The 21,340-nt window shown below is 35.6% G+C and overlaps 4 protein-coding genes and 1 long non-coding RNA gene across 11 annotated transcripts in view; all 5 read right to left on the bottom strand.

The window, feature by feature from the left end:
• LOC113474765 overlaps window positions 1-461 on the bottom strand; it is a 2,830-nt gene extending 2,369 nt beyond the window's left edge. Inside the window, exon 1 of the long non-coding RNA XR_003396450.1 lies at window positions 16-461. This is a non-coding gene — a long non-coding RNA (uncharacterized LOC113474765). The remainder of the gene's footprint in view (window positions 1-15) is intronic.
• LOC108949985 overlaps window positions 1-21,340 on the bottom strand; it is a 436,537-nt gene that overhangs the window by 183,971 nt on the left and 231,226 nt on the right. The gene's annotated exons all lie outside the window — the stretch shown is intronic.
• On the bottom strand, window positions 2,010-6,499 carry LOC100184112. Of its 3 annotated transcripts, none has more exons than XM_018814317.2 (5): window positions 3,912-4,043; window positions 3,735-3,847; window positions 3,322-3,418; window positions 2,453-2,567; window positions 2,010-2,189 (listed from the first exon to the last, which is right to left on the bottom strand). In XM_018814317.2, exons 2-5 carry the CDS (start codon window positions 3,845-3,847, stop codon window positions 2,089-2,091), a joined length of 426 nt encoding a protein of 141 aa, XP_018669862.1. In that variant the 5' UTR covers window positions 3,912-4,043; the 3' UTR covers window positions 2,010-2,088. The 3 variants fall into 3 exon arrangements, with proteins under 3 accessions (XP_018669862.1, XP_009860397.1, XP_018669863.1); XM_009862095.3 differs by lacking the exons at window positions 2,453-2,567; window positions 3,322-3,418; window positions 3,735-3,847; window positions 3,912-4,043 and adding exons at window positions 5,421-5,535; window positions 5,759-5,852; window positions 6,222-6,328; window positions 6,393-6,499 and having other exon boundaries at window positions 2,034-2,189; XM_018814318.2 differs by lacking the exons at window positions 2,010-2,189; window positions 2,453-2,567; window positions 3,322-3,418; window positions 3,735-3,847; window positions 3,912-4,043 and adding exons at window positions 4,818-4,986; window positions 5,421-5,535; window positions 5,759-5,852; window positions 6,222-6,328; window positions 6,393-6,497.
• On the bottom strand, window positions 7,587-13,978 carry LOC100186489 (proteoglycan 4). Its single transcript, XM_002125525.4, has 10 exons — window positions 12,495-13,978; window positions 11,881-11,996; window positions 11,259-11,355; window positions 10,681-10,854; window positions 10,245-10,333; window positions 9,730-9,775; window positions 9,096-9,342; window positions 8,548-8,813; window positions 8,110-8,200; window positions 7,587-7,832 (listed from the first exon to the last, which is right to left on the bottom strand). The coding sequence occupies exons 1-10, from the start codon at window positions 13,197-13,199 to the stop codon at window positions 7,600-7,602; spliced, it is 2,064 nt and encodes a 687-aa protein (XP_002125561.3). The 5' UTR covers window positions 13,200-13,978; the 3' UTR covers window positions 7,587-7,599.
• LOC100180959 (receptor expression-enhancing protein 5-like) lies at window positions 14,100-21,118 on the bottom strand. 5 transcript variants are annotated; one of them, XM_002123887.5, is made up of 5 exons: window positions 20,928-21,118; window positions 18,038-18,131; window positions 16,209-16,347; window positions 14,943-15,111; window positions 14,100-14,543 (listed from the first exon to the last, which is right to left on the bottom strand). In XM_002123887.5, exons 1-5 carry the CDS (start codon window positions 21,052-21,054, stop codon window positions 14,467-14,469), a joined length of 606 nt encoding a protein of 201 aa, XP_002123923.1. In that variant the 5' UTR covers window positions 21,055-21,118; the 3' UTR covers window positions 14,100-14,466. The 5 variants fall into 5 exon arrangements, with proteins under 5 accessions (XP_002123923.1, XP_004226720.1, XP_026692939.1 ...); XM_004226672.4 differs by lacking the exon at window positions 18,038-18,131 and adding an exon at window positions 16,954-17,047 and having other exon boundaries at window positions 20,928-21,115; XM_026837138.1 differs by lacking the exon at window positions 20,928-21,118 and adding an exon at window positions 19,237-19,406.

Here is a 21,340-nt window from a genome sequence, read left to right as displayed (position 1 = left end):
CCTCGACGACATCACCTTCGACGGCCCCACCCTCGACGGTCCCACCTTCAACGGCCTCACCCTCGACGGCCCCACCCTCGACGGCCCCACCTTCGACGACCCCACCCTCGACGGCCCCACCCTCGACGGTCCCACCTTCAACGGCCTCACCCTCGACGGCCCCACCCTCGACGGCCCCACCTTCGACGACCCCACCCTCGACGGCCCTACCCTCGACGACCCCACCCTTGACGCCTCTAAGAATCAAATAAAGGGGAAAGTCATGAAATTAAAGAACTTTATGATGAAGTTACATATTTTGATCACGTAGCAAATACCGATGACGTCACTGCAAATGATTTAAATTAATTTTTCCATGACTTTACAAAACACGAAATAAAATTTGCGGTTATCAGTTTATTGCGGAGTTTTGTCAGTGGTTAGAACATTCGCCTTATAGGCAGAGGATTTCGGGTTTAAAGTTGATTTTGCTATACTTTTGTATTACGTTCTCATCATGCACTGTTAAATGGATTAAGGATTTTCAAAGCTACTGTTCATTCTACTGTTCTTAGAGCGTATATACCATGGTTGGTCGTTTTGCATCGCCAATCGGAAAATTTTCGCGACTTTATTGAGCGATTGCGCATGCTGTCTAAATAATTGCTAACGACAAAGCTGTAGAAAACTTCTTTACACGCGTTGCGAAAAAAAACGATTAAACTAATTGGGATAATACGCCAAGGTTAGGACGAGGTAGTTTTCGTCCTCGGTGGAGCTAATTAATGTATGTCACTTGTTTATCGTTGCGTGGCGGAGCATTGATGGTGGTTAAGGCACAAGTGTCCAGATTTATACACCTCATGCCCGCTTACTAGTTACCACGTATATAGCTTTGTGGGTGACTGTTATATATTTTAAAATGTAAAGGTAAAAAACTAAACTTGTTGGTTTATATTTATTTGAATAGGACGATTAAAAATACTTCCAGGACAGATATAGACCAGCCGACCGGCATCTGTACCGAAACCTTCTATATGTACCGCAAACTAAACCTATACCTGTCCGAAAGCTGTATTATGAAACTGTTTTGAGAAAGCTGGGGAAAAGAAATTTGCCTAAAAATTTGAATTGATATTGCTTAGAAGCATATACAAGTCATTTTGCCCTTGATATCATAATATGTGAAATAATTTTGACCGAAAATCTTTTTGTACATGGTTTTATGCAGTCATTTTGCCCGTATATGCAATCACTCATACACAGCTTGCCCAAAACTGCTTGTAGTCCAGTCCGGACAAAACGCTTTAATTTCTCAAGTAAGTTACGCCATGATAATCGTTATTACTATATATAGAGAGTAGTGTGGGGGAAAATGGGACACATTAGCAGATAATATAAGAATATCCTGATCGTGTTTTAAACAATTAACAACGATCTATTAGAGGGGATACGGTTTTATAACTCTTTCAACGTTCTTTGTTTACTACCAACTGAGACAAGGCAATAGAATGAAAATGTGTCCTATCTTACCCCACTCTACGTTATAATAACATTTCAGTTAAATCAAGACGTGGCTTTTAAACTGTCTAAAAAGATCATTTTCTTTGAGACGTTTTACTAAAAAAGTTATAAAGAGGAAAACAATCTTTACCTAAAATTAACACCAATCCAAGTAAAGTGAAGAAATACTGCTGGACCTCAGATTCTCGAGGAAAAAGTCTCGCATTTTTGTGCAAACTTTGCTATAAAAATGGCCGAAGTCGCGACAACTATGTAAGAGTGGGAGAAGTGTGGCGAGCTATGATTGGACGAAGGTTTCTGGAGGAGCAAATTTCTCCGGAGGAGTGGGAGAAATGTGCTCGAACACGAAAATTAGAGAAACGGCATCAGCTGAGTTACCACGCTTATAACACGGTGTTGGTAATGACTGGCTGAAGGCATTTGATGCTGACAGCAACTTTTACACTTTGCCAATTGAATCCTTACTTTTGAGTAAATAATCGACCGAAAGAAGTGAACACATAAAACGTTTTTGTGCGCACATTTTTTTATTTTAAAACAAGAAGCCATTCCAACGGTATCAGTAAAAATATTTCACTTTACAATTTATTTGTTGTCACTTGCTCCCAGCATTTCCTCCTCTGTTTTCGATTCTTCGATTTCGTCGGTTTCGTCATGGTCGAATGCTTGATCCAAATCGATGGTTTCTAATAAAAATAGTATATAGTTGTGGAATTAAGCGATGTATACAACGAATGAAGAAGTTTATTTCGCCTCTTCGGTCACGGTAACAGTAGAACAGCGCAGGTATAGAATTAGTAGCATAAAACTAAAATATATCCTTTATCTCTTATACGTGTTTATAGGTCTACAAATAGGAATATTATTCATGTAGGCCTACAACAATATAGCGAACCTAATTTACAACACTGTATTTAGTTTTAAACTTATTAGAGACTTGTATACTTACTGTCAGAAAGGAATTGGTCCATTTGTGTCAACATTTTTTCAGCTTCGTCGGATCCAACTTTGTTGGTCAGATCACTTTTCATTTCCTTCAATGCCTTGTTGTAAGAATCCGTGTCCTGCAAAAAAACAAAATATATAATTAGGCGGGGAGGACGGGACACCTTTACCACAGAGTATTCAAGTTTCCTGGTCGTGTTTTAAACAAACAACGGTCTATAGGAGTCGTAAGAATACGGTTTTATATTTCTTTAATGTTCTTTGTTTACTACCAACTGAGAAGAGAAAATAGAATAAAAAAATATCCCATCTTCCCCCATCCTACTATGCTAGGTTGGGGTAAGATGGTTCATGTTTTCGTTCTCTTTTACCATGCCAATTGGTAGTAAACATAGAATATTTACATAATTGAAAAAACTAGGCACGACGAGGACTAATTGTAAAAAACACGATTATAAAATATGAGATATTATCCCCACAGTACTATATAATATACAAGAGGGTGGGCAGAGATGGGAAACCTTTTTATTCTATTTTCTCGTCCCAGTTGGCAGTAAACAAGGAACATTCAAAAAATTATAAAACCCTATCCTCACGACTCCCATAGCATTGTTAGTTGTTTAAAAACAATCAGGATGTTTGGATATTATGTGCTAAAGGTGTCCCATCTTCCCCGCCCCACTATATATAGTTCTACATTTAAAAAACAAACACAACATTTTTTTATATCGACTGGCACTAAATACCAGTTCCAATACAATTTTCAACTCATTTGTGTTATATAGCTGAATTCTTGATTGCGTTTGATTACTTTTATTACGAAAAGACGAGTAGCTTAAAAACGTATTTAAAACAAAATATTTTAAATTTTACCTCGTCTTTGAGTTGACGTAAAGTTTGTAGGTTGGACATGTCGCCCGTCGCACATTTAACCACACGATACGCATGGCCAGCCCACTTCACAACCACCCTGTGTTAAAAATAAATAATTAAAACAACTGTGTGTTTTAATTTTCATCTAAAAATACTAAAATTTTAAATCATTCTCGCGGTGCCAAAGTACAGCGGTTATCGCGTCTGCCTCTAGCCTTCCGAGTACCATTTTGTGTGTATCCATGGGCAACACACTTGACAGCAATTGCTGTAAACTGGTGGTCAAAGGAACAGCAACAAAGTTACAAACGTTGTAAATTGTAAGCTGATAAGATATTAAAGGAAACATCCAAGTTATTACGACCATCGTTGCCCCTTCATGCGAAGATAAATATTCTACATTTATTAATTACCTCCACCGACGACGAGAACTCCTTCGTCTTCGTCGTCTTCGTCGTCTTCTCCACGCATCTGAGTTGATGATCATCATCATCAAACAAACAACGAACAACAATTTCCAATTCATCTGCAAATAAAAAGAGTTAAGAGCTTTGCCCGAAATACACGATATTTCTTATGCGTGTTCTTACCTTTGATTCTAGCTTCGAAAGCAGAGATTGCCCAGAACATTATTCGAGTCCAGTTTATATTTACTTCAGATTGAATAGATGGGATTTCAAAACTATTGTTACTTCAAGTTATATTACTGTGGTTTCGCAATATTCTATTTGCTGCCACGCGTATCTCTATAGGCCGGTAGAAATTTAGAGAGGCAATTGTCTATTGTCAATATAAGATTTATATGAAACAATACATGCTGTCCGCTTTGAGTCGGCCTAACAGAATATGATGAAATATAATCCGCGAAATATTGCACCGGTCGCCTGTCACAATATATCTCCACAATATTAACAATAAACAGAAAAATGTCAAACATAAATGAAATATGATGTACTTTAACATAAAAAATAAAGTTTAACGCTTTCTTATTTATAGTGCATGTAAGAAATACTATTCAAAACAAATAATTCGTTCTAGAAACAAAATTAGGAAATTTCTCAGAGAAATGATTGACACTTTAATAGAAATCATTGGACATTGTTTATCTGCTTGTTATGGCAGTTGAAAATCAAATCTATCACTCTATACGATAAGGCGCGCAAAGTAAACAGGAATTTGGCCATCGTTGGCTTATAACCAAAACTGTACGTTTGAATTAAATGACACTTTTTTTGTTCTCGCGTGGCGGGCAAAGCGTTTGTTACCGGGAGTTTCTTTGACGCGCACTGCTGTGTATCAGGTGCGAGTGGGAGAAATGGGCGAGCTGTGATTGGACGGAGGCTCCAGGAGGAGCGAGTTTCTCCTCAGGAGTGGGAGAAATGTGCCCAAACATGAAGACGGGGTGAAATAATTAAGGAAGCAACATCAGCTGACTTACCACGCTTATAACACGGTGTTGGAAGTAAATCGACCAAAAGAGGTGAACACATAAAACGTTTTTGTGCACAATTTTTTTTATTTTAAAACAAGAAGCCACTCCAACGGTATCGGTAAAATTATTTCATTTTACAAATTATTCGTTGTCACTCGTTCCGATCATTTCGTCCTCGATGTTCGGTTCTTCAGTATCGTCATGGTCGAATGCTTGGTCCAAATCGATGGTTTCTAATAGAAATATTATATATTAATTAATTATTAATAAATGCATCAGCACTAAGCGAAAAACGTATACAAATATATGGTATCAGTATCATAAAATTAATTATAAAATTATCTCTTTAATGTAAGTGCGTATAGGTCTACAAATACGAACACTATACATACTAGGTTGGGGGAATATGGGACACCTTTGGGACAAAATATTTAAATATTCTGATAGTGTTTAAAACAATTAACAACGTTTTATGAAAGTCGTGAGGATACGGTTTTATAATTCTTTGAATTTTCTTTCTTTACTACCAAATGGGGCGGGAAAACAGAATGAAAATGTGTCCCATTTTCCCCCACTCTACTATATATATACACCAATATAGCGAACCTATAATTTACAACGCTGTATTTAGTTTTAAACTTATTAAAGTAATGACTTGTATACTTACTGTCAGAAAGGAATTGGTCCATTTCAGCCACCATTTTTTCAGCTTCGTCGGATCCAAATTTGCTGGTCAGGTCATTTTGCATTTCTTTCATTGCCTTGTTGTAAGCGTCAGTGTCCTGCGAGAAAAAAATAAATAATTGGTAAAAAAACGTTAATTGTTAAAACCACGGGTAGGAAATAAGGAATATTATCCCCACGCCAACAGTACTATATATGTAACTCTAAATAAATTCATTGCTTTATAAGCGAGAGCTAATATTTGAAAAACGACTTTATTTAAAAATCGATTGAAAAACAACTTTAAAAATGATTTAAACAATAAATAGTTCTATATTTTACCTCGTCTTTGAGTTGACGCAAAGCATTTAGATCAGTGTCGCCTCTCACCCACTTGTATACACGATACGCATGGCCAGCCCACTTCACAACCACCCTGTGTTAAAAATAAATAATTTAAACAACTGTGTTTCAATTTTCAACTAAAAATGCTAAAATTTTAATTCATTTTTTTCGACGCCTGGGCATATAGTGCCTCTATCCCCGAAATTAGCAGTCGAGGCTCGATGCCAATACCATTTTGTGTGTGGCCATTGGCAACAAAATTAGAGGCAATTGCTGTAAACCAAACGTCATTCCTGGCCTTTTTCAGCTTTTTCAGCAGCTTTTTTCCAACACACAACAAACAATTATACAAAAAAAACGACCACTAAGTTGCATACGTTAAAACTCGCAAGCGGGTCCGAGGTGTATGAAACAGAACACTCGTGTTATTGCCACACGAGGATAAATATTTATTTCTTACCTCCAGCGACGACGACGAGAACTTCTTCGTCTTCGTCGTCTCCTCCACGCATCTGAGTTGATGATCATCATCATCAAGCAAACAACGAACAACAATTTCCAATTCATCTGCAAATAAAAAGAGTTAAGAGCTTTGCCCGCCATACACCATATTTCTCATGCATGTTCTTACCTTATTTGATTCTAGCTTCGAAAGCAGAGATTGCCCAGAACATTATTCGAGTCCAGTTTATATTTACTTCAGATTGAATAGATGGAATTTCAAAACTATTGTTACTCTAAATATTATTTCTGTGGTGTCACGATATTCTATTTGCTGCCACGCGTATCCGTATGCCGGTAGAATTTTTTGACACTTTTAAGAGGCGATTATCTATTGTCCATATAAGATTTATATGAAACAATACATGCTGTCCGCTCTGAGTCAGTTCAAAACAGGATAAAATGAAATATAATCCGCGAAATATTGTGCCGGTCGCCTGTCACAATATATCCCCACAATATTAATATACAGAAAAATATCACGTTTGCATGGTATAGTAAAGTGGGGAAAGACACCTTTAGCACATGATATCTAAATATCCTGATCGTGTTTTAAACAATTAACAACGCTTCATAGGAGTCTTGAAGATACGGTTTTATGATTCTTTGCTTTTTCTTTGTTTACTACCAAATAGGACAAGAAAATATAATGAAAAGGTGTCCCATCTTTCCCAACGTAGGTTACTATATAAGATGTACTTAAAACATTAAAAATAAAGTTTAACGGTTTGTTATTTACAGTGTATGTTGGAAATACCATTTTAAACAAACAATTTAATTTAGAATTAAATTTAAGATATTTCTCAAATAAATGATTGACATTTCAATACTAATTATCGGACATTGTTTATCCGCTTTCTGACACGTGAATGGCCGTTTGATGACAATTGAGCATTCTTAAAAAACAATTCATTTAGATTTTCGGCGATCTTTAGATTCGGCTTATAGGTTAGACGAGCGGCGCTAAAGTTTTCGAAGGCTTTCACGGCTTAAAGTCATGCTTTAATATTGGAAATATTTTTATAGCGAAATGGCGCAATGTATAATCATATTATACTATGTTTATTTTTTACATAATAAGGTGGAGAAAATGGGACATATTCATTCTATTTTCTGGTTCCATTTGGAAGTAAACAAAGACCATTTAAACAAATATAAAACAGTATCCTTACTACTCTTATAAACCGTTGTTAAATGTTTAAAAAGACATTTGGATGTTATGTGCTAAAGCTCATCCGTCTTCCCCTATCCTACATTGTTAAAACTAAAACAAATTGGTCAAAATTGTGATTCAGTTGATATCAATACTTTTTTAGACGACTTTTTTTATTTTGAAGTTAAAACCGAATAAAGTTGCATGTACGTATCTTTTCGATGTTTGCTTCTTTTAAAATCTCGGCCTCTTTTTCTCGTTCCTTTACTTTTTCGGCCTCGAAAACAAAACCACGACCAAAAGCTCCAATACAGCGCTCTTGCGCCCACTCGCGGGGCATCCACCAAGCATCGTGGTCGTTAGGTGTCGAGCTTTGACGCCACAGTTTCGCAGCGGACGAGGACCGAGCAATCGGAGCTTTAATGTTTGAACCATTAGTGACTACTGAGTTAGAACTATCACCGCTAAACGTTGTGCCAAAACACACATACGCCTACATAGTAGCAGTATCGACCTTAAACCATGTATCGTCTGATAACAGATTGCTAGTTAAGCGCTTAAACCGATTTTATTAGTTTTAAAATTAGGTTTCACTTTCCATTTATGCTGCTTCAAGAATAAAACCGAAAAAATGACCAATGACACTACAACATAAAAGCTATATATGTAATACCATAATAGTAAATTAACTTACGAATAATTGGCGTTCTTTTAATAAGGTCTCCCCCGGGTATAGCGGCGGTTGTATCACTGTGTATGTTGGTTGGGGTGGGAAAGAGAATTTTCTGTTTTAGGGGAGTAGAAAGTTTTTGATAAAAAAGTGTTATTAGGATAATAATTTTACAGAATGAAGCAAATGTAACTTATTCATTCTTGTGTGGCGGGGCAACGACAGTCCTTATAACACAAGTGTTATGTTTCATAGACCTTGTGTCCGCTTACGAGTTACCACGTATGTAACTTTTTTTATGGGTGACAATTTGGACAACCCATAAAGGACCAATGCGTTGAAGCAATGATTTGCCCAAGCACACATACGCCCACAATGGTAGCAACGATGACCCTATCACCTCAGGTCTACGGGCGATTGCCAGGGCTAGCTTTAATATATAGTTAATTACGTCAAACTTACATTTTCGTTGATGAGAGAAGGCTCTGATATCGAAACACGCTTCGAAATAGAACCGCTAGGAGACGCTGTAGCGCTGGGCGGAAAAATCACCCTGGGTGTTATGTCACGAAGACAATTTCCGCTAGGTGTCAGTGCTCCTTTTTTTCGACGATGGTGACGTGGCTGTGACGTCACATTGGAGCTTTTTTCGTTTGAGTTCATAAAGTTCATGAGACGAGTGACGGAGTCTTCGCTTGAAGAGCTACCAGCAGCGCCATTAGTTGCCGCTAAAGATGAATAAATGTAACTTATTGACCCTCGTATGGTCAATCGTTATAACACGGGTGTTCTGTTTCACACAACTCGTGCCCGCTTATACGAGTTACCACGTATGTAACTTTGCGGCTTATTTTTTATAACATTGGTAGTTTTTATTAAATACCTTACAACTAACACATTAGCCAACTTAGAATGACAACTCAGTTGAAGCAGTTAACGTTAAGTATCTTGCCCAAAATAAGAACACATCTTTGTTCGGGCTTTCAAAACACGAAAATTCAGAAGTTCACCTGGTGTTCCAGAAACTTCTGCTTTTGATTCGTTTTGCGACAACTTGAACTTGGTATCCATGTTTTGGTAAGCAAGGTCGTTGTTACCGTTACGACTGTGACGTTGCATGTTGGATGGTGACGTATCGGTGGGGATTTCCCGCATCAACTTTGGATAGGGGGCGTAGCGAGGAGAGCTGCGGAGATTCTGGGGTCGACTTTGGGGGGAAAGTTTGATGCATTTCGGTGGCGATGGTGGCGAGGCAGACTAATGTGTAAAAGTATGTTCAATATGTATATGTATATACTATACAATACATAGTAGGGTGGAGAAAGATGGGACACCCTTTTATTCTATTTCCTCGTCCAATTTGGTAGTAAACAAAGAAAAAATAAAACCATATCTTCACGACTCCCGTATAGACCGTTGTTAAATGCTTAAAACACGATCAAGATATTTGGATATTATTTGCTAAAGTTGTCCCATTTTCTAATCGAGTTTTTTAACAAATAACAACGCTCTCTTACAGTCGCGAAGATATGGGTAAATAATGCTGTAACAGTCTTTGTTTGCTGCCAATCGGGACTATAAAACAGTATGTGAACATGTACCATCTTACCCCATCCCACTACACAGGTATATCTTCTCACTTACCGGTTTATACGCAACTGGTTGGTTGTTAAGTAGATGCATGTGTTTCCTGTAAATGAAAACAGTTCAATGGGCTAATAGCAAACGTTTGGCTAATACAGCAAATTTAATTTACTAATTATTTGATGAATAGTGGTGTATAACTCCCAGGCAGTGTGAAGACAGATCAAACAGGGTTTCTGTTTTACATACCTCTTGTGCAGGTTTAGCCCCTGGCCTAAAGAATTTGCAAGGACCTTACCCTTATATAATAGAATGGTATAATATTGTAATTTAAATTGTTAAAGATTAGTTTACTATGGTAGAGAGGGTAAAAATGGGACACCTTTTCGTTCTATTTTCTCGTCCCGTTTAGTATGGTAAACAAAGAACATTCAAAGATTTATGAAACCTTATTCCTACGACTCTCATAGAGCGTTGTTAATTGTTTAAAACACGATCAGGATATTTGTATATCATGTGCTCAAAGTGTCCCGCCTTCCCCACCCTACTACAACACTAGTACTAGTATAACTCACACAAAAGATGAATGGTCGTATTCCTGTGCTGCGAGTCTTGATGGTGCAGGGGCTTGTTGCTGTTGGACTAGTTGTTCTGTCACAATCTCCTGATTTTGACGTAATAAATTAACAATTAAAACTATGATAATGAAAACCGTAATTTAACAACAGTATAACGTTAGAAACGGCTGTGTTGATATAAAAGTTAGTATGTTTCACCGAAAAAATGATGGCCGACAATTTAGACAACCCATTAGTTACCACTGGATTAAAAATTTGCTGTCAAGCGTCTTGCCGAAGGACAGACACGCCGACAATGGTAGCACCATCGAGCTTTAAACCAGTAACCTCTGGACTAGAGGCAGGCGCGCTAAGAATTGTGCCACAGTGGCTAATATTACGTTACATGCTTGTAGCAAAAGCAGCATGAATAATTAAACACAGTTGTTCTTACATCAACGGCGAATTTGTTTGCACTAGTTTCCCCCTTTAATAGTTTTTCGATCAGCAATGTCACACAGTGTTGAATGTAAGCCTTCTCCGTATCCAACAGCGCCCTCCCATGGTACGCCGCTTCAACCACTAGGTAGTGCACGCGAGATAAGTCGAATGTTTGCTGGTTTGTCGGCTGGGGAAAGACATTTGTGTAAATGAATCTAAAGTATTTACCTTAGCGTGGCGGGGAAATAACAGTTGTTATAAGTTATAACACGAGTGTTCAGTTTCATATACATCGTGCCCGGAAACCTTATACTATATAGAGGCTTTTTTTGGTATAATAAAAAAATACAGAAAAAATGTTGTAGCCTTTACAGATATTTCGCAACTAATTATATTCAATAACTTAACTGTTTATCATAGCGCGGTGAGGCAACGCCAGTCGTTGTTATGTTTCATACACCTAGCTCGTGCTTGGTTACAAGTTGCCTTGTATACTTAGTAGGTGATTAGTTTAGAATTTAGATGTTTTAGTTTTCAAACAAACATAAAAGCCTCCAAGTATATGAAAAAATAAAATCACGCTAAACTTACTGACAATGATAATTTACGAGGTGAATGTTCATTTTTTTCCTTTTCCTGTTGACTTGGTTGGCGTTTGATTTTTCTGGGTCGAGGGGTCGGTTTTGGTCTTAATTTAAAACATAATAATAATATAAACCTAATTGTTATTGGATATTCACTCGTATATCGTGTACTGTTGATGTTTTATTGCGCACGATGTGCGGTAGTTTTATACACTTCATGCCAGCTGGAAAGTTACCACGTTCATATAGTAGGGTTGGGGAGACGGAACACCTTTAGCACATAATATTCGAATACCCTGATCGTGTTTTAAACAATTAACAACGGTCCATGGGAGTCGTTGGGAAGTAGTTTTATGATTCTTTAAATGTTCTTTGTTTACTACCAAATGGGCGAGTAAATATAATGAAAAGGTTTCCCAGCAACCTTCACCGCCTATATTATTATTTTCAGTGGTCGATTATTTGTATACACTCTAACTTGAACAATCTATTAATAACCACTGGGTTGAAGTAATTATCGTTAAGTCTCCTGCTCTATAGGGACGTATAAATCGGCGGTAGAAATTAAACATAGGTAAGGCTGTCTAAATAGTAAAAGAAACATCAACAAAAATAATTTGAATACATACGTAGGTGTTATTGAATCTTGTTCTTCAACGTGATTTTGTTTGGTTGAGTTTTTAATTTCTGGTTGAAATATTTCGTCTGGTTCTGGTGGTTCTGGTGGTTCTGGTGGTTCTGGTGACTGAATGATGAAAATTTATTATGGAGGTATTGCGGTAGGCTGCGTATTAAGAATAGTAATTAGTAACTATAGGCTATCCATCAAATTCAAAGTTAAATTCGTGGTATAACTCGTAAGCGGACACAAGGTATATAGTAGGGTGAGGGAAGATGGGACACTTATTTATTCTACTTTTTCGTGCAATTTGGTAGTAAACAAAGAACATTCAAAGAATTATAAACCCCTATCCTCACAACTCTCTTGCTCGTTCTTAATTGTTTAAAAGACGACCAGAAAACTTTTTTTTGTGTTAAAGGTGTCCCGTCTCCCTCCACCCTACTATATGAAGCAGAACATTCCTGTTATAACCACTCCCGCAACGCCGCCGCGCGAGGATAAATCAACGTCTAACTTTGGGATAAATCAACTACAGTCTTTATACATACAAAAAAAACATAGCTAGCAGCCTAATGATAATCAACTTATTAAGCAAGTTAGAATGGTATATAGATAACTTACCGAAGGAATATCTATAAGTATTTCCTCGGGTTGAGGCGATGGCGATTTACCCAAGAAGTAATTCCATCCCCAGGAATCTCCATTTTCATTCGACAATGGTTTATTTTCGTTAATACTTTCAGCAGCAGACGTTTCGGCCGATTTTACTTTTTCGTTTAATTGTACTGCTGTACTTGAATACGTTGGACGAAGAGGGACCTCTTTTATAGTTTCACGTCTTTTTTGAACTGACTTTTTTCTGGTATAGCTAGCTTGCGGAGCCACAATGTCGGTATCTTCTGAAGTTGTCGTCGTAACTGACTCTTCTGAATTTACACTCGACAGTGTATTTATCTGGGGCTTTTTCTTTCGGAAAGGAAAACTAAAAAACCTTTTCCAACGTGAAAATTTACTTTTGGTTGGAGGCGCGCTTACTGTTAGCGGGGCGCTCACTGTAGTAGCCGTGGACAGACTGGTTTCTGACGACATTACATAACTTGGACGTTTTTGATGCTGTAAACTTGGATAATGCTTAGGTGTTATAGCGGACCTATTTAAATGATTTGGACTTTTCCATTCGTCAGGACTGTCTGATTCTTCTGACGACAAATCATTGCTGTTAGTTACCGTAATTGAACTACTAGATTTGTGTTGCTTGCGTAGCTTGTTCCCAGAAGTAGGGCACGGTTGGAACTTTCGAGGGGTAGGTACAGGTCTTTCACTCATTCTTCCTACATAAGCTAATTATGGACCATTCTAATAATGATCCGTACATGGTGAAAACGCTAGCTTATATTATAAGCAGTTATACATTGAGGAACAAGACGTGAAAAAATACATTCAGAAAATAGTTTTTTACTAAAATAAAGCTAAACATTAAGCTATGTTTTACAAATACGTTGAACCTTGTGATTACGTAACAAACGATTTATTGTGATGAGTTGCAAGTCATAATATTGGCAAAATGTTACGCCTAAAATTAAAACATAAATATTGTATATATTTTGTGTTACGTTTTTAAATGAATGAAAATATTTGTTGTGCTCTTCTACTACTAACCGGTTTTATAGACTAATACTTTTTTTTAAGTTAAATTTAGTTTATTACAAACAACCGAGTGTACTACTGTTGGGTAACAAATTATGCCAATAACATTTTGGACGTTCTAATTCGGACGCCATTTCTTGCGTAAGCGTTATTTTTACCGTAGATAACAGTCTACTTTCCGAATGAAAGTAGCTTACTTATCCTCGCGCTGCGGGACAACCACAGTCGTTATAACAAGAATGTTCTGTTTCACACACCTTTTGTTTATGCAATTTTTCAAGAGATTATTTCAGGCGATTTCGTTATTGTATGGCTATAGCTGCTAATTAGGGACCACTAGGATGAAACTAATATTATTAAAGCGTCAGTTGGAGCAACTACGGTCCACTGTTGTGTCTAGGAACACACATGTTGATAATTTCAATACTCAAAGTTGATAATTTCAATACTCAATGAAATGCTGCAAACCATGGGACTAAAAAATAAATATTTTAACTTACCCTAAAGCGAGCGTGAACCCATACCCTCTGGTCTAGAGGTGAGCTTTCCAACTACTAGTGCTGAATATTCATCCAAATAAATCCGGAAACAAACTTTATTGACTGAAAACAACTAACCAACTTTTGAAATTACACCAGCAAAATAATATACAAACTATTTCATGCAAATGTACATGTTTTTTCTTCAAAAATTTAAATGAAAAATGCTTCATGGGTTGCAACAATGTTTATAAGGGCAGCTAACAGTTATCTAATAGGTTAAAGCAACAGTTTAATAAGCAAGCCAAATTTGAAGGTGCCACAGTGAATTGATTAATTGCCAGACGTCTAAACATTGCAGAATTCCGAATATATTAATATACAGTGCCAGATCAGCAGTTTGAAAAGTTCCAATATATATTATGATAATAAGTACAAATAATTATTTTTTTTTCTTTTTAAAATTCTTATTCATCTTTTTTCAATCCCTCTTTTACAGCTTCAGAAGCCATATCAGCTGCAGTGTCAACGAAACTGCTGTGTGCTGAAAAACAGTTTAGAAATTTATTATTTTGGAAGGTAACAGGTTAAATTCTATCTATACTCTACACTATGAAGATGCATGGTGGCTTCAGATATCTCAGGCTCACAGTTACACTGTTATAAGGAACAATTTGAATAGCACATTAATGACCACTAGGTTAGAGCAAGTAAATGTGTTTTGCCCGAGTATACACATGTTATCATCGGTCCCAGTGGTAGCAACACTGAGCTAATACCTCTGGAAATGAGGCACACGCACACACTTTACCCAGATACTAAATCCCTTGCAATGTGAACTACCATAAGCTTTAACTCATGTATTAAGCAAATAAAGAATCGACCCAGCATAAAACTCCACTATTTAAAACTAAGTTAGCTAAACCAAAGTTGTTTAAGTTACCATCCTTAGTGGCCTGGTCTACCAAGTCCTTTGCCCCCTTTGTAACATTAGAAAGAACATTATCAATCTTTGACTCATTACGAAGAATAAATGGACGGATGAACTTATTGTAAAGAGTATTAGATCCATTCCATGACACAGGGGCCATACACCATAGCAAGAAGATGCACTGAATAAAAAATGGGTTGATGTAGGTCTATAGTTTAAGAAGGTATATTTTAAACAAGAGCTACCAGAACTGAAATAATTTGGATAAAAAAGGATTAGTTATAGCAACAGTAAACAGATTCAAAATGTCACGCAACTACCAGACAAACTATCTATAGCTTTGTGGCTGTTTTCTGTGTATACTGTTACAGTGTGTTTATTTTATGTTACATTACATATATTTCCATTGTTTTAGCAATGTAAAATGGAAAAATGTGCTGGAAACAGCTGTGTATAAGTATATATGAATATATTAACATCAGGCTTAAAATTTCCCCTCGGTTGTATCATCCAATATTATTTAATATGAATTTTCATGGAAATTCAGAGTGTTAATGTTATGTAAACAGTTATATTATTCAGAATATGAATTTCAAAATACAAATTCAGGTATGCGTCAATGCCAGCATTAGTAAACATTACCTAGAACAGTGACAACCATTATAGGAAGATTAGCGCATCCATATACAGGAAACTCGTCATAATTTAGCTTGTAGCATAAACGCAACTTGCAGCAACAACAATAGGCTATATTACCGTGCGGCTAATTGCAAAGCTTATTCCGGATATTACAAACTATGACTCAGCATTATGAATATTCATTTCATCTGTTTGTTATAAACATATACTTGCAGAATGCACTGCAGTAAACAATATATTTTAATTAATGGTGGGCACTTTCGAATAGTGTTAAAAATTCACATAAAAGTGTCCGAAAAAGCTCAAATCTTTTACTTTTTTTATGTGCTAAAGAAATTTATGTGCCACAATAAACCTATTACACAATGTGTTTTACTTTAAGAAAGCTTAGCGATACATTATGTTTAAACCCCCGAAAATGGGTGCTTGAAAAGAGTGCCGTCTTTTAATTTAAAGAAGTCTTGTGGCAGCTTTAGCATCAAACAAAACATGTGAATGTTGTGTATAAAAACATGGAAAAAAACATATTCTTAAAATATAAATATGTAAGCAGTCAACAGCTAGCTATAGACTTTAGGATGTTAAAACTAAATGAATGTTTTTGTTGTTAAATACAAGGAAAAATAACAACAAACTTACTTTTCCCAAGAAATAAAACGGAAACCATGAAAGAAGAATGTCTGAGAAAAACTCCGCAACACTGAAGGTGGCGAACACCACCCAATACATTAACCAAGCTGTATCATCATCTTTATTCACAGATTCAATGGCTTTCACACTGGAACAGAGTACCTTGACTTGAATGTTTTATTGCATGCCATATAAAAATTATTTAATTTTTGCTGATGTGACATTAGATATTACAAAGATGTTTTTGGCTAAAAAATGATTATGTGGATAGTATATATATATATATATATATTTATGTGTATATATAAATATAATGTCAAATGTGTATATGTATATATATATATCTATTATTTATGTTCTGTCTGGTAACAGAAGTAACACAGCATATGTTGGAAATATGTAATTAAGAAAGCAATTTTAACAAAATGTGGCAGTGTATTCAAACATAAACTAAAAAGCATGCATTAAAACTACACACTACACCAGAAGTTCTTAAACCATGTGGCACTGAGCACTTGTATGCTGCCAAACTAGCCATATGAAACATTCACTTACCAAAATTTATGTGAAATATTCTAGCAAGTGGTGTAAACAATTGTAAAAAATGTCTAAAACTTTGGCATGCATACAGAACTAAACAATCCAAGTGTGCTGTGACAAGAAAAGGTTGAGAACTCCTGGTTACAAAACACAGGGGGCATGCAAATCATGTGGAAACAAACTAGGAAATAGGAACAGATTAACTGCTACTTACGATTTGTAAGCTGGGTATAAAAATCCAATTAAGTTGCAAATAAATGAGGCCAAGTAGCCAGAGGCGAGCCATAGGCCAATAAAACCTCCCAGACCTACAATTAAAATTAGGAGGTGGATAAACTAAAATAGCCGCTGAGCAGCTGTTGGTGTATGTAATATGCACTTAGGTGAAGGCATGCATTATTCATAGTAATATGTTAGGTTTATGATCTACTGTAAATTGCTATTAAAATGTGGTAACATTTAACAGCATCTACTGAAGTTTAAATTTTTAAGGAATGACATTACCAAAAGGAGTGTTTTGTTTGCACATCTTTCACTTTTGTTAGCTTGGTACACCTTAACACGTATGTACCGCCGTACCGGTACTGTACTTTGGCCTCATTAACAGGAAAAATGTTTAACATTACAAATATATATATACATAATACATTAGATTGGTTTATAAAACATTCATACCATAAAAAGCTTGATTTTTTAAACAATTTAATACGAATAGCCTATTGTGTTAGCTCACCAGATTTTGGGACTGTCTTCTCATTTAAAACAAGAGAATCCGTTAAACAAACAGGTAAGAATGGTGTAAGACAAGATGCTATGTTTATATCCGGGTAGCTACTCATTTTTATACACAAATGTAAAACTTAACATAAGCGCATATGTCTACCGGTCTATACAAGTATACTAATATTACTTATATGTATATTGTAAAAATTTGTAATGTAAGAATGATATATTGTGGTATAATGCTACACTGACATTGTTTTTTTGTAAATAATCTGCTGTAAAAAGTAATAATTTATTGTATAAATTCGGCGCGTGTTTTAAAGTTTGAACCTTAAGTTTTAAATTTATCAGGCCTTAGACTGATCTAGAGGATTCTAGTGTTGCATGAATAAAAACTTTAAAAAGGTCCAAAAGCTGCAGCACTATTATAAGATCTAAAGCAGAATTCACCAATTCCAAGGCTGTAAGTTGAAGTATTACACGGCATGCTTATGGGGTTAGTTTAAGGATGCGATTTAACATGCTATGAGTGCAAGACATGCAGAAAATATAACTGTGCATGGGGGGGAACTTACGACACATAGGCGGGGTAGACGAAACCTATAAGATTGCACAACAGATCGGCCCCATAACCGAAAACGAGGTAAAGACTGATCAAAGACCCCACAGCTGTGTGAACATTTTAAACCTTAAGTTATGATGGTAAAAATACTTATTTTCAATAATATTGAAAATTTATATTTGATACTGGTACCAAGATTAAAGAATTCCTAATTTTATAGCTGTTTCCACAGTACATACAATTTACTAAGTTTGTGAATTTGAAAAATGTATTAAAATGCTTTATTTGTTCATATTTAATCTAAATTTGTTTTGTAAACGAAAGTGGTGTCTGCCTACACAAAAAAGGTAGGCGGTCAGAATTGTAGTGTCCCTGATTATTCCATAAAAATTTAACCTATGATCTACAATACGGGCGCTGGGTCAAATCGCACTATTTTGTTTTTACAGACATTCATGTTCTATGGGAATTTTGACTAAATCAAATTAATTTCTACCTACAAACACATTTACAATGATAAAGAAGACTCTCTCATAACGTTTATACTAGATAAAAAGACCTTATGCGAAATTAGATTTCATTTTATCTATGTCTACCTTTAAAAAGCTTGCTATTATTTTAAACACAAAACTGAGTTAACTAGTACTGTACTGATAGCTGGTAAAACTAATATAGGGAGGGATAAAGACTGTAAGCTTTAGAGCATCCAACCAATTTAATCTTTCAATAACTTCCTATGTTGGCTGCACATATGGAGTGCAAATCAAACCATTGTTTATGCAACACTAGTGTTTCTCAACTTTTCAGGTTCGTGGCCCATTACAGACAACACCAATGGTGCCTTTTGTTTAACATTTTTAACCAATTTGCCCATTGCAAGTTATTTATTCTCGTGTGGCAGGGCAAAACCTTCTTTATTACAAGTGCTGTTTTATACACCTTGTGCCTGCCTATGGGTGATAATTTATTTAAGGGGATTTTTTATATTTTTAATGTAGGGCTAAGAATTTAAACAACCCATAAAGACCACTAAGTTGGTGCAAGGCTGTTAAGTGTCTTGCGCAAGAACACATACACAGACAGTAGTCTAGTGGCATGTGGCATTATAGAACCCATTAGAGCTGCGCTAGAGGCAGGTGTGCTAACCACTGTGCAGCGGCACTTAACTATAACTAATGAAGAATAATTAAGTGTAGAAAACTAAGAACTTACCATAAATAGCCTGGTTGCTTTTGAATAACTTTTTAAGTCCTGACCTTTCCAAATATTCCAACGCTATTCCCATATATCTCTGCATTTGTGGTGTTGCTTCAGAGGTAGAGGCCATTATCTTAAACACTTATCTAAACCTAATCACACAACAGGAAATATCTGCTAAACTGTAAAAAATATCACTTAGCTAAACTGTATAAAAATAACACTGGCTATATACTTTCTACTATGGCAGTCGTAATAATGTGTTTACTGTCATGTCTGTTATAACACTAACCCTTACACTTTTATCTCTTACCTAAATACTTTCGAATAAAAACCTATATTAATTTTGCTTATAATACCTGAATTGTCATTAAGTAATATCAATCAACTGACAGACCTAATTATGCAGTTGCGTCACATAACATAATATTATTAATATGACATCATAAACTGATATAATCTGCATAAAACAAAACAATATGTATCATGTAAACCTCTTGTATAAAAGTACCTGCATAAAATAAAATAAACTGAAGGTATCTTGAAGGTAACTAACTTTACTTGTACACAGTACTTCTTAACCCCTGGGTTGCAACTTGCGACCAAAATGGTAATGCAACTACAATGGTTCAAAAAGCCTTTTTACTATTTGGCATATCAGAAAACATGCATGGTTGGGTCAAATTAAGTTTTGAAAATAAAGCTTTGCTGATAACTTATGCCTAAAAACCATTAGGGTATTAAATTAACACAAGGTTTACAAAGAAGAAATGTTTTATCTTAATATGTCAAAAAGATCTATTATGTCTAAAAAAGTGATCTTTTATGTCTAAAAATCTATAATACTTTTTCTACTGTATTCTGTTGCTTTGCGAAGATTCCAATTTCTTTGAAAATACTTACATCTTTGGAACAAAAACAAATATGTAGATTGGTAGCTCAGGCTGTAACAGTGTAACCCTGTTATACTAACTCCTGTTGTAGGTGTGAACTTTTTGCACTGAAATGTACTTTGCATTATTACTAACAGCTATCATAACTTAAATAGCCTACTTTAACTGACCTAGGTAAAATAACAGACTGTGCTATAGGCTGAATAAAAGGGGGGAATTCGAGGGTCAAAGTTGGTCGAATGAAAAAGTTCAATTTTAGTGCAAAAATCGTCTTTTTAATCTTATGTGGACTTTCATGTATAGGCCTTTTTGATTGCTTGTTAGGAAAAAGTATGCTTATATTTGTTAAACAATAGAATTTTGGACTGAAAATGTTTTAGATGTCTCTTATACCTGCTGCATTATTTTGAGGGGGGGGGAAAACAATGATAAAAATTACTATTAAAAAATTAATTTGTCAGTACAATTTCTTTAGTTATAATAATGGCATTGTTACGTAACAGTAGTGACACAGACTTTTTGCAATTGAGAATCTTTCGTGACATTGCATATTAAGCTGGAGGTTTGGTGTTTAGGGGGGTCTTGCCAAAACATTTTCCTGTGCACTATACATGAATGACATATTATGGGTTATTTTGCGCACTGCAATTAAGGCTGAATGGTGGGTTTACAACTGTACAATGTTCCAGTAAAAGGTATTTTACATTGGTACCAGCATCACTATTTCATTTAATATATAGGCCTATATTAAATATATGTATATATTATACTACAGAACAAAAGAAAATAAATGAAAAAAGTATTTAGTCTCACCAATAACAATGTAGCGTTTTTTGACATTGGTTTTCTTTTCAATCTTGTCTAAATAGCTGTTTATCACATTATCTTGCTCCAATGCTGTGTCCAACTTTCCCATTATGTTCTTCGGTGACATAGCCATTTTGAAAATTTACAGTTATATTTTATATGGAACTGTATAAAATAGTGGCACATGAGAGAAAACGCAGTACAAAAAATAATACAGCATACCTTAATTTATAAAAAAGTAGCGTGGGGTAAAAATTGGTTTACTGTACTAAAATATGTCTGCACTGACACTACTGGTTCTAAAAGAATAGATCACGGTCAGGTATTAAACTAGTAACTCTTAGTTTATTATTATTGTATAGTGCATGACTATACAATAATAATAATACTAACAACTAAAAACACCACGCAAACCCTAT

This window comes from Ciona intestinalis, chromosome 12 (genome assembly GCF_000224145.3).
Source record: "Ciona intestinalis chromosome 12, KH, whole genome shotgun sequence".
Lineage (NCBI taxonomy): Eukaryota > Metazoa > Chordata > Ascidiacea > Phlebobranchia > Cionidae > Ciona > Ciona intestinalis.
The sequence above is the reverse complement of the archived record's forward strand: the minus strand, read 5'-3'. Positions and strand labels throughout refer to the sequence as shown.

Coding starts and splice junctions, on each gene's coding strand:
- LOC100186489 (XM_002125525.4), bottom strand. CDS start 13,199: ATGAGTGAAAGACCTGTACCTACCCCTCGAAAGTTCCAACCGTGCCCT. Junction 10,334..10,680: donor CAAACAAATTCGCCGTTGAT/GTAAGAACAACT, acceptor CGTCAAAATCAG/GAGATTGTGACAGAACAACT. Junction 9,343..9,729: donor AACCAGTTGCGTATAAACCG/GTAAGTGAGAAG, acceptor TTTACACATTAG/TCTGCCTCGCCACCATCGCC.
- LOC100180959 (XM_002123887.5), bottom strand. CDS start 21,054: ATGGCTATGTCACCGAAGAACATAATGGGAAAGTTGGACACAGCATTG. Junction 18,132..20,927: donor AAAACGCTACATTGTTATTG/GTGAGACTAAAT, acceptor ATGTTCACACAG/CTGTGGGGTCTTTGATCAGT. Junction 15,112..16,208: donor CGTTTTATTTCTTGGGAAAA/GTAAGTTTGTTG, acceptor TTTTTTATTCAG/TGCATCTTCTTGCTATGGTG.
- LOC100184112 (XM_018814317.2), bottom strand. CDS start 3,847: ATGAATTGGAAATTGTTGTTCGTTGTTTGTTTGATGATGATGATCATC. Junction 3,419..3,734: donor AGTTCTCGTCGTCGGTGGAG/GTAATTAATAAA, acceptor TTTTTAACACAG/GGTGGTTGTGAAGTGGGCTG. Junction 2,568..3,321: donor TACGTCAACTCAAAGACGAG/GTAAAATTTAAA, acceptor GTTTTTTTGCAG/GACACGGATTCTTACAACAA.